Source organism: Coregonus clupeaformis, chromosome 14 (genome assembly GCF_020615455.1).
Source record: "Coregonus clupeaformis isolate EN_2021a chromosome 14, ASM2061545v1, whole genome shotgun sequence".
NCBI lineage: Eukaryota > Metazoa > Chordata > Actinopteri > Salmoniformes > Salmonidae > Coregonus > Coregonus clupeaformis.
Genome location: NC_059205.1, coordinates 17,749,942 through 17,762,002, shown reverse-complemented (window position 1 = coordinate 17,762,002; position 12,061 = coordinate 17,749,942). Strand labels below are relative to the sequence as shown.

Here is a 12,061-nt window from a genome sequence, read left to right as displayed (position 1 = left end):
ACTGGAGAAAGTAATTGTGATATTGATATGATGAATCAATGTAATTAGTGTTTAATAAGATAAAGGAGGCTTTGTACCAACACTCAATGTGAAGGACCAATGGTCATTAAGTAAAAGGGCACATTTTCCCACTGAGGTTTCTAAGATGCCATTAATGATCATTTGAAGGGACAAAGAGCTTGGTTATCCACCGTATGGATTTGTCTAGCTTTCAGAAATATAATAAGTACGCTTTTTTACTATTGATGAACTCTACTGTGTAAAATGAGTGTAAAAAAAAATATGTAAAAATGAGAAGTGATTCACAATACACACTAGTTAAATAATTCAAAGAAGATACTTCTTGTAATTGTTGCAAACAAAGATATACTGTAATAAATTGGAGAAAAAAAGGTATCTCAACTTCAATTACAACAGCATACAGTCAGCTACAGTATAAACCCCTCACCCATGACCACAAGGGGCAATATGTCTCGTTCGTAGTTGTCTCCCACGACAACCTGGCAGTGGTAGATGCCTGTGTCGTTGCTACGGAGGCCTGAGATCTCCATGGTAGCATTTAGGTTGTTGGCAGCATATCCAAGCAACCTGACCCGCCCAGCGAAAGCCTTATTCACCTTCACCACGTCACCTTGGGCAAAGAAATAAAAATTATACATTTTTCTATGAAAGTCTATACTCCACATCATTTTGTCATAATGAATGACCTGTTAATTTCATAGCGTATTACAAAAATCCAAATGTGGGATGTTTAAGTCCATGTTGATTGAAAATAATATCATGCTGGTTGAAACAGTCTATGACCATGTTGGTTGAAACACTATCATTGAATCATTAGCTTTAATTTAAGACTATTGTTACTTTCTTTACCTTTGGCTGAGAGAACCATCTGCTCCAGGGGACCCCCCTTTCCTCCACGTGGTACCCAGGTTCGGGTCCACTGGATCTGGGGAGGCTGGCTGGAGGGTCTGGGCTCACTGGGCTTGTGGGTGAAGACGCAGGGGAGGTGGGCGAACCCGGCCAGAGGCTCTTGTACGGTAGGGTGGGTGACTCTACGCATGTTCACTCTGGAGGCTGCCTCGCTCACACCTATGGAGAGGAGATGCAGGGAAGAAGAAGAGAGACAGGATCATGAGGGAAAAAGGGAAAAAGGGAAGAAGAGATCAAATGTACTCCTATGCGTACACTCAATATGGCGGCCGATCCACCCATCACAGAACATTGACTTGAATTGTCATTCTATTTCTATGGAAGCTCCTCAAGTAAGCTAAGACAGACAGGAGTAATGGTTAGTGTGACAACGACATGTTCCGTCAGTTTGGTCTATTAGAGCCAAGCCAATTACCTATTGAGAGAGCAGAAGAGGAATGAGAGGAGCTGAGATTCTAGGGAGGCATCTGATACTTAACCAGACCTCTGGGATTCATTACCAGCATAACACTCAGAGAACGTTCCGGAACCCAACTCAGAGAAACTCCATTCCAGCAGAGGTGACACAACAGCACTGTGTAGAGTCACACACATACATTTGCAGACGCACAAGGCACGCACACACACACACACACACACACACACACACACACACACACACACAGACACACGCATGCATACACACACACAGAGATACACACAGGCACGCACGCACACACACACACACGCACGCACTTGACACTTGGCTGGGTAGACAAATTTCAGTATGTTTATTTCATCACACTCATATCTGCATTCATACACCTGCTTTCCCTCTCTCTCTCTCTCTCTCTCTCTCTCTCTCTCTCTCTCTCTCTCGCTCTCTCTCTCTCTCTCTCTCTCTCTTTTCTTGCCCAATCCCTCTTTCTGTCCCCCATCCCTCTGTTTCTATCTCCCCTCTTTCTTTCTCTCCCCTCTCTACTACTAACTTCTCTCCCCCCTCTCTGTCCCCATTTCCTCTCTTTTTATTTCCCTCACTCCCTCTCCCCTCCACTGTCTTTGATTTGATTGGATGTTAAAGGGTCGGGACAGTGTTTGCCACGCAAAGCGACAGGGTTCATCACTCTGCAGGTGGGCATCAGTAGTTTGCTCACTCCAGATGCTGTGAGATACAGCCTCAGGGTAACCATGGAAATGGGAATACTGGTAAAGTAGATATCTCCCATCTGCATTTTGATTGGAATGTTTTCACAAGCGGAACCCTAGAGAGAATCCCCATGTCTGTGTTCTAAAAATCACACCGCTTTATCCCCAAACCAGAAGTAATCAAAAACATTGGTTGGTGTGTAGGGAGGGAGAGAGGGAGGGAGAGGGAGAGAGAGAGAGAGAGAGAGAGAGAGAGAGAGAGAGAGAGAGAGAGAGAGAGAGAGAGAGAGAGAGAGAGAGAGAGAGAGAGAGAGAGAGAGAGAGAGAGAGAGAAAGAGAGAGAGACTTTGAATTTGTCTTTTATCATCATGATGTTAAAATATGAACTTTGTGTTTATCAGTGACTCATGTAAGAGAAGTTTCCATTTTAGCCTAACATTGACAATGTAACTTTCTTTAATGGTACATCCTCATTTCATTAAAACCTCACCCCCACCCCACCCCCTAAAAAAAATATATCCCCTGTACTGCATACTCACCTTTCCCTCTACCCCACGATACAAAAACAACACCACACATCACAAAAACCCAAACCTCACCACTTCTACAACCATATATCTAGACCATCTTCCCCAGCTATACAGACAGCCCCCCCAACACACCATATCTCTTGAAACATCTCCACACTTTTTATCATTTTATAGAACTCAAATTCCACCCTAAGGCGTGCAGAGACCATCCCATTAAATAATAGTAAAGGGTCTGTTATTCCTCCACCTTTGACCCTGTTCCTCATTGTTATCCAAATAGCTAACTTTGCCTGAGCAAACAGAAAATTCAACAACACACATTTAGCCTTTTCCTTATTTGAATACCTGTACCCCATTATAAACATCCCGACAGTAAACTCCACCCCCAACCTCTCACACAGACATTCCAACAGAGACATTAAAGGCATTAACCTGGTGCATACAGAAAACACATGAATCACAGTTTCACTCATGACACAGAAAGGACACCACTGTCCGACTCCCGGTTCAACCCGTGCCAACCAGCTGTTAGTGGCCAGGGCTCCATGTAAAACCCTCCACTGGAGGTCCCCTGACCTCTTTGGTACTGGAAGTTTGTAGAACCCCCTCCATCTAAAACCCACCATACTCTCCGCCCCACATACCCCCTGCCACTGATGTGGCTTCACTCCTGTTAGGCTCCTGATGTTCCTTACCTTAACGCAGAGGTTGTAGAGGGCTTTACCTCCTACCCCTTCAAACTCCCCCAGGCTCGGAGTGTTAAAATCTAACAAGTCCTCCAGACCCCCTTGCCAGTCCCCAGTCTCTGCCGTCACGTGCAGTGGCGGAAACATTGGTGGCCCTCCCCCTTTGGCCCCTCAAACACCCCATTTACCGGCTTAGACAGTACCTCCTGGACTTCCCCCAGGAATCTCTCCAGCAGTTCAAGAGATGTTAGTCCTGTTTGTTGTGCTAGGACTTCTGGGGTTTTCCACCCCTCCTCTCCCAGCAGTCGCAGGTCACCCAGCCTTAGTAATCCCACCTCTTCAGGGTGGCCGACTGAACCGATCTCAAAAGGATGTCTGGGTTGTGGAAGATAGGCTCCTCCCACACCCACAGCCTAGGCTCCACACCCCCTTCTCGTGTGGGCCTTAGTAGCTGCCAGGCCCTCAGCACCGCAGAGTAAAAATCAGAGAGACCTGCTGTCCTCAGCCCCTCCAGCCTCATGAGGAATAGCTGCCGGTCCAACCCTAATCCGCCAGCTCTCCTCAGCAGCGCGCATGCTGGCTCCCTCCATCCGACATCAGTATGGTACAGCAGTCTCTGCGCCGCCTTTAGTCGGAATGCAGCCACCCTGCTCTCCAGTTCCACCAGGCCCTGTCCTCCTTCATTTACGGACATATACAACACTGCCGCCCTCAGCCAGTGATGGCCCGGCCAGAAAAAATCCACCAGCTTGCGTTGCAGGTCTGCGAGCAGACCGGCGGGGGGGTTGAGGATGGTCAGTTTATAATAATAATAATATGCCACAGGGAAGATGCCACCAGGTTGTTGATTATCAGCACCCTCCCTCTATATGACACTTGGGACAGGAGCCACCTCCACCTGGCCAGTCTTGACACCACTGCCTGTGACAGCCCCTCCCAGTTCCTCCTGACCCACCTCTCCGAGCCCAGGTACACCCCCAACATTTTAAGCCCTTCACAACCACACTGCAAACCCCCTGGAAGCAGAGGAGGGGCCCTATCCCCCCATGCCCCACATAACAGAGCTTTGCTCTTGCCCCAGTTTACCTTAGCTGACGAAGCTCCCTCGTACACCTTCAGACTATTCTCTAGTGCCTGCATATCCTGACCATCCCTGACCATCACAGAAACGTCATCTGCATACGCTGACACTGCTATGCCTGTCCAGCACACTCCCTGCAGTCTCCTGCGTAGCAGGCCCAAAAAAGGCTCAATGGCTAGTGTATATAACTGCCTTGCTAGAGGGCATCCTTGTCTAATGCCCCGCCTCACCCAGACTGGCCTACTGAGCCCCCCTCCCACCTTAAACATACATGATGCCCCAGCATACAACATCTTCACATAGGCCAAAAAACCTTTCCCCAAACCCAAACACAGACATCACATTAAACAGATACTCATGGTCCACTCTATCAAAAGCCTTCTCTTGATCTAAAGAGACCAGACCAAAGTTCACATTAGAACCTCTCGACAAGTCCAACATGTCCCTGATTAAGAACAAGTTGTCCGTGATTGAGCGTCCTGGTACACAATATGTCTGGTCCTTGTGTACCATAGAGTCCAGATGGGACTTCAGTCTGTTAGCGAGGACCTTGGCAAATATATTGTAGTCCGCACAGAGCAATGCCACAGGCCTCCAGTTCTTAAGTTCACACAAGTCCCATTTTGGGCAGGAGAGTCAGAGCCGCCCGCCGGCAGCTCATCGGCAACTCTCCTACCCCGATGCACTCACGCAACACGCAAAATAAGTCCAGTCCAATTATTCCCCAGAATTTTTTATAAAACTCCACTGGGAGTCCATCGACCGGGGGACATCTGGGTTACAGCCTCTGCCAGTTCATGGAACAACAAGGGAATGTCCATTTCATCCCTCTGTACCTTAGAGAGCTTAGGGAGTTCGGCAAACAAAACCTGAGCACACATAGGATCACACAGTTCTGCCCTATACAACTCAGTATAAAACTCCACAGTCCGCTCCCGCATCTCCCCCACCACAGAGGTGACCCACCCATCCGAAAGCCGTAGACAATGCATACCCTTGGCTTCACCGCTCTGTCTTTCCAAACCAAAGAAGAAGGAGCTGGGAGCATCCATCTCCTTGAGCATGGAGAACCTAGCTCTTACAAGTGCTCCCTTTGCTTTAACCTGGAAAAAAACTGCCCAGGTCCCTACGTAGTTCAGCTAAATTAGCCTGGAGGCCTATATTGCCTTGCCCCATCAGCTCTACCTCCATCTCACTAATACTACGCTCGAGTTCCCCCAATACTCTCCTAGCCTCTGAGGATGAGAGAGCTGTATACTTTTGGCAGAAAAGCCGAATTTGGACTTTTCCCACATCCCACCATTGACTCAGAGACTCATACTACTCTCTTCGCTGCCCCCACCTTTCCCAAAAAGTCTGGAAACCTGAGCAAAAAGTGGCATCTTGTAAGAGCTTTACATTAAACTTCCAATAGGATGCCTGCCGAGGCCCTGGTGAAATAGACAGCCGAGCCATGGTTATGTGATGATCCGAAAAACCCACGGGAGAATGGTAGCGCCCAACAGCCTATTGCTCTGATTCCTGGACATGTACAATCGATCAAGCCGGGCTGCACTCACCCTAGCCCCAAAGACCTTCACCCATGTATACTGTCTTGTGTTGGGATGTCTAGTTCTCCAAACATCCACTAGGTCAAACTGATTAATAATGTCCCTTAACACCCCCACTGAACCTGAATGAGGCTCCTCCCCATTTCTGTATTTCGTAAAATCTATCGTACAGTTCCCCGCCGACCACCAGCGTCTCCTCAGGCGATATCTGTGAGAGTTCCTGTCTAAGACACCCAAATAGAAGCCCCCTCTCTCTCCCTGTGTTAGGCGCATACACATTTATAAAGACAAAACCCCTGTTGTTAATTTCTGCTTTTACTACAAGCAGTCTACCCCTACACACCTCTTTTGAGGAGCAGATTTTTACAGACAGACCCGGTACAAAAAGGACTGCCACCCATGCACTAACATTTGTCTCCTGCAGAAACAACACCTGTACTTGTTTTTGTTTTACATATTCACCCAACACTCTTTCCTGCATCTCTGGCGCCATTAATATTAAGTGAGCCTACCCAAAGAGTCTCCATAAGAAGTGGGAGAAAAGCCAGCAAAGAAAGAGACCAATAGCAAAGCTCAAAAAGCCCCAGTGCCAGAAAGAAAACTTTCATCTAAACAGTGTCTGAAGTTGGACTTTTACGCATGGTTGTGACCCACTTCCTCAACCTAAACCGTTTCCTGGATGAGAGGACACCATGCCCCTCATTTTTCATAGCATTTTGTACTGATCTTACAAACTTTCCCGAATCGCAAAAAAAAGCCTCAAGATTTACTTTTTTCCCCTTAGTCTCATTCAGGAACCTTGACAGTTCCCTCACCGTGTATTTTGACCCCTCTGACTGACTGGCTGTCAGCTCTGGACCCATTGAGGAGGAGTCTGAAAAGAAATCCTCCTCATCGTCTTCCTCCTCAGACTCACCTTCCTCCTCCTCATCTCCATCTCCCATCCTGACCACCTGCTCTTCCTCTCTAGTCGGGGCCTCCCCCTCAGCACCAGGCAAAAGTTCCTTGGTACCTTTCACCACACCAGCCTCTGCCCTCCCACCTCCTTTCTTCTCCCCCTTTTTCCACTTCCGCTTGACACCCTCCTCCACCCCCCCAGTCGCTTACCCTTCCCCACTATACTCTCCTCATCCACTAGCATAACCTGACTAAGCCCAGCCTCATCTACACCACCATCCATGACATGACTAGACCCCGTCTCAGCTACACCACCATCCATAACATGAGTAGACCCAGCCTCATCTACACCACCATCTATAACATGACTAGACCCAGCCTCAGCTATACCACCATCCATAACATGACTAGACCCAGCCTCATCTACACCACCATCCATAGCATGACTAGACCCAGCCTCAGCTATACCACCATCCATAGCATGACTAGACCCAGCCTCACCTACACCACCATCTATAGCATGACTAGACCCAGCCTCATCTACCCCACCATCTATAGCATGACTAGACCCAGCCTCTGCTGCCTGCGTCTCATGGCCCCCTGCAAGTTGACCTCGATTTCCCCCACTGGTGCTTGAACCCTCACCTTGTCTACGGCCTTTATGTGGGCATGCAAAGCTCTTTTGCCCCAAATCCCCACACTCAAAGCACCGTAGACTACCTGTGCTGGCAAAACCTGGGTAGAGCCCCTCCCCATGCCTCACTTTAAAATGCACATTTAACTGTTGCTAATTGTTATTCAGAAACATGAACACTTGCCTACGGAATGAAACAACATGCTTGACGGCATCTGCCTGAAAACCTGCCGACAGTACACGAAAACCACTAGCAAACTTACCAAAATGACTCAACTCCTTCCTGATTTGATCATCCGTAATAAACGGAGGCAAATGTGCAACTACCACCCTAGTCGAAGGGGTAGAAAGAGGAGAAATTGGCACCAACACACCCCTTACAAATATTCCACTAGAAATGAGCCTACCCACCAAATTTGCTCTTTTCATGAACACAACCACAGCTTTGTTCATTCTGGATGCGGAATGTATAAATTCAGCTCCTACCTGTTCACCGACCGTGAGCAGAACCTTCCACCTTAATTCCATTCTCGGGAACACACCTGAATCCATGCCGTAATGACAGCGTCTCCTCCGCGCTAGGCTGCGAAGCCATCGCTCACACCACACCGTTCAAAACCCCAGGAAACTAAACCTCTGTCCTCTTCCTCCCTAACTTTGAAAATAAAAACAGTGGGTACCACTAAAACAAACAGTGCATTAACCCTCCACCATAGAAAAGAGAGATTGAAAGGAAAAACCAAGGAAAGAATCAATAAATAAGTTAGGACAAGCCCTCCACACCAAACACTCAAACTCCAAAAAAACTAATCACAACATGCACTGAGAGAGAGAGAGAGAGAGAGAGAGAGAGAGAGAGAGAGAGAGAGAGAGAGCGTGAGACAGACAGACAGACAGACAGACAGACAGAGAGAGAGAGAGAGAGAGAGGGGAGAGACAGACAGACAGACAGACAGACAGAGAGAGAGAGAGATAGAGAGAGAGAGAGAGAGAGAGAGAGAGAGAGAGAGAGAGAGAGAGAGAGAGAGAGAGAGAGAGAGAGAGAGAGAGAGAGAGAGAGAGAGAGAGAGAGAGAGAGAGAGAGACAGACAGACAGACGAGAGAGAGAGAGAGAGAGAGAGAGAGAGAGAGAGAGAGAGAGAGAGAGAGAGAGAGAGAGAGAGAGAGAGAGAGAGAGAGAGAGAGGGAGAGGGAGAGGGAGAGGGAGAGGGAGAGGGAGAGGGAGAGGGAGAGGGAGAGGGAGAGGGAGAGGGAGAGGGAGAGGGAGAGGGAGAGGGAGAGGGAGAGAGAGAGAGGGAGAGGGAGAGGGAGGGAGAGGGAGAGGGAGAGGGAGAGAGAGAGAGAGAGAGAGAGAGAGAGAGGGAGAGGGAGAGGGGGAGAGAGAGAGAGAGACAGAGATAAGTGTGAATGGGAAAACAATGGAATTGACAGCAGAAACAAAAGAAAAGAGGGAGAAAGAGGGAGACTTCTAAAAATGGAAACAAGGATGGAGATGACATGGAGGACTTTTACTGTCATTAACAGAAGCCACTCTCCTATTGTATGCTTGTCAGAGTGGCAAACCATGTGTATAATCCGCATCCAGAATTATTATAACTCGCCAGAATTAGGCCTACTAAGTGTCCTTCAAGGATGTATCGTTAATCTAATTTGTCTCATTCTTGTCCCTGCCTATTACTCATGGTCAACAAGCATCATACAGTGTAGCTCTGACATACAGGAGCCCTGACAGTGATATGAGAGAGAAGCACATTATTCAGTCATGTCTGTTCTGCTACTGCATAGCTGTCTTCACTTGTGCCGGGCTAGTCAAATAAGATGGTTCCTCAGCTTCATGTCAAAATCTCCTGATGTAGAGACAAACTGTGAAAATAACACACACACACACACACACACATCAAAGCCCAGCAGAGTCAGAGACCTCAAGGCATTCTCTCCCAGCAAATGCATGCCTTTCCATCCTCCAGCCATCCATCTATCAGCTGTGATATCCATGGCAACAGCAGCTGGAGGATAGAGTCCAGATAGGTAGTGGTGTGTGGGGGAGGTTAGGTAGGAGAGTGATATACTGTAACCTGTGAGTGGCCTCTGAGACCCTTCGTCCATCTGAGCAACAGGGAGCCATAACACACATGTACATGCCCGCGCACACTAGCAACATGTCTCTCAGTTACAACATTCAAACTACACGATAAAAAAAAGTATTACTAATCAACATTACTATTGATCCGAAACTTGTTAGCTTGGGCAACATTTTCTGCTCCTATTTTCTGAAAAATTGCGAATGATTTCCAGCAGCACCTCATGTTGATGATGTGTTGTCCACCAGCTTCCCAGACACTGTGGGCTGAAACCAGTGTACATGTCAGACTGAAGGATGAGCACTCACCTAGGCCAGCACACAGAAGCAGCAGCAGAGACAGGACAGCCTGTAGATCAGCTACATGCACAGCCACCGCCATTCTGGACCTGAGAGAGAGAGAGAGAGAGAGAGAGAGAGAGAGAGAGAGAGAGAGAGAGAGAGAGAGGTGAGACAGACAGACAGACAGACAGACAGACAGACCGAGAGAGAGAGAGAGAGAGAGAGAGAGAGAGAGAGAGAGAGAGAGAGAGAGAGGGGGGGATAGACAGAGAGAGAGACCATTAAGATTCACGCTGCATGGTTAAAGTAGTATCTGTCTGTCAATCTCTCACACTCTCTCTTCCACTTCTCCCCAGGTAGAAACATTCTGTAGGTCAATGAATGTGCATGTGTGAGTGTGCGTGTCTATGCGCACATACGCTGTGTGTATGAATGGGTGTGGGTGCACGCGTGTGTACGTGTCTAATGAGCACGTACACTGTGTGTGTTCTGTGTGTCCTGTCCTGTATTTCTACCTCATGTTGCATCCTCTCACCAAAGAGTGAGCTGCATAGAAATTAAAAGCTTATTTTTTCTCTATTCTTGTATTCTATTTTGCAGGAGGATGGAGTCTTTGTAGTGCGCCCTGTTGAGCTGCTAGATCACTTTCAATGTGAGCAGACATGGCGACCTTTGATCTATCCTCCATGTTCAATCTTGAGCCACATAAGGAATGAGCCTCTTGCAGAAAGAGAGTCGGGCAGAGAGCCTGGCTGGGAGCCCAAACCCTCTCAGCTCAGTCAATACAGAAAGACAGAAGCATTGACAGTAGCATCTAAGACAGTACCATCTAAGAATGGCCGAGGGGAAAAAAAATGTAATGTGAGTTTGGTATCTTTGTGGTATAGGAAGAGTTTATGTGTAAACTGACAATAGCGTTTTATTCCATCTTTCTCCCAATCCTAAAATGCATCGCCTATTTGCCTACTGTACAACCATGCTTGCAATACAATCAGCTCTGAATTTAAATAGTTTAGAGTACATGTTCATAGGATGAAGAAAATCAGTCTAGCATTCATAGGGTGTATAGACAAGTTACGTAAAGATGATTTGTGCTAAGAATTGGTGACCAGGAAATCCTGTGTTCAGACTGTTTTGCATTTACCAGGGTAACTCCAGTCATGTCCAATGAATCTCTGCTGCTCTGAACTGACTGTACTTGTATTTTATCAGGTTAACCCTTTCAGAGTGGACCTGCCATTGATCGGGTAAAGATACAAAGGTATTTCGTCATGGACAGTAAAGTATTGTATGGCAGTTAACAGTAACACATTCCACATTTAAGTGTCATTCAAAAGCGATCCCTCCTGTCCTTTATGTAACAGAGTCATGGTGGTCTGTAGACCCCTAGGCAGGGGTTGACTGGTATTGGTGAGACCCCACAGTGCCACACACTCAGGTTAACACTAACACAGCGTTTCCCAAGTGATGTGTCGGGACCCACTTGTGCACCATTGCGGATTCATTTCGGGTCACATCTTCAGTTTGGGTCCTGGTTAGAACCGTTGGTTATGCTCACTGGGTGGACCATGGGTCATGATGATGCTCTAAGCAGACAAGGTTCGAGAGCAGCAGTAGAGGGTATATGAATGGCCTCGTAACAACAGCCACTGCAGTCACAGCTAACATACTGAGTAGGAGAGTATGAACATCACTAGGGACACCATACAACTCTCCCCCCCTATACACGGCCCACTCAAGCCTTTGGTTCAAGGGATTTACAACTTACAGTGTGCACTGTGGACCTGAACGCACCAGCTGTATACTAACCAGCCTCCCCCTATTGTTGCAGAGGAGCCATTGGATGTGGTTAACGACTTCTTCTAAGACTCCTTTATGCACTTCTTTCTTTATTTCCCACGTAGAGTTGTCTTGGGCGGCGAAAATAACTCAAAGAGGCTCTAGAATGTGTCTGTGAATGGGGATGTCCATTCCATACATTCTGATTGTATGGGCTGAATACGAGACATTCTAAGAGGCCTGACAGAGCATACAGTCGAGATCCAACCAGGCAACCATCACTGTGATAGACAGGTCTGGAAGAAGGGAGATACAGTCTTGCTCTGTGTTGAGCTGCTGTCCATCAGTGCAGAACAGCAAAAAAATGCCTTCGCTGTCATTACTTCAGCAGGAAAGGAAGCCTAGCACTGTATCTCCCCTCCCCCCAACCCCACCTCCCACCCCCCTGCCTCAAAGCATTCGACCAAGTCTTTCAGTGGGATTTTCC

General features: G+C 47.6%; 1 protein-coding gene across 2 annotated transcripts in view; it reads right to left on the bottom strand.

Moving 5' to 3' along the window:
- LOC121581217 (neurocan core protein) overlaps positions 1-12,061 on the bottom strand; it is a 58,583-nt gene that overhangs the window by 27,623 nt on the left and 18,899 nt on the right. Inside the window, exons 3-5 of one of the 2 annotated variants that reach the window (XM_041896675.2) lie at positions 9,823-9,902; positions 871-1,089; positions 449-631 (exon numbers count right to left, since the gene is read on the bottom strand). In XM_041896675.2, the coding sequence (XP_041752609.2) occupies positions 449-631; positions 871-1,089; positions 9,823-9,895 (475 nt within the window). In that variant the 5' untranslated portion in view covers positions 9,896-9,902. Of the gene's footprint in view, positions 1-448; positions 632-870; positions 1,090-7,919; positions 8,004-9,822; positions 9,903-12,061 lie in introns of those variants that run through there. The other variant, XM_041896676.2, reaches the window with a different exon arrangement.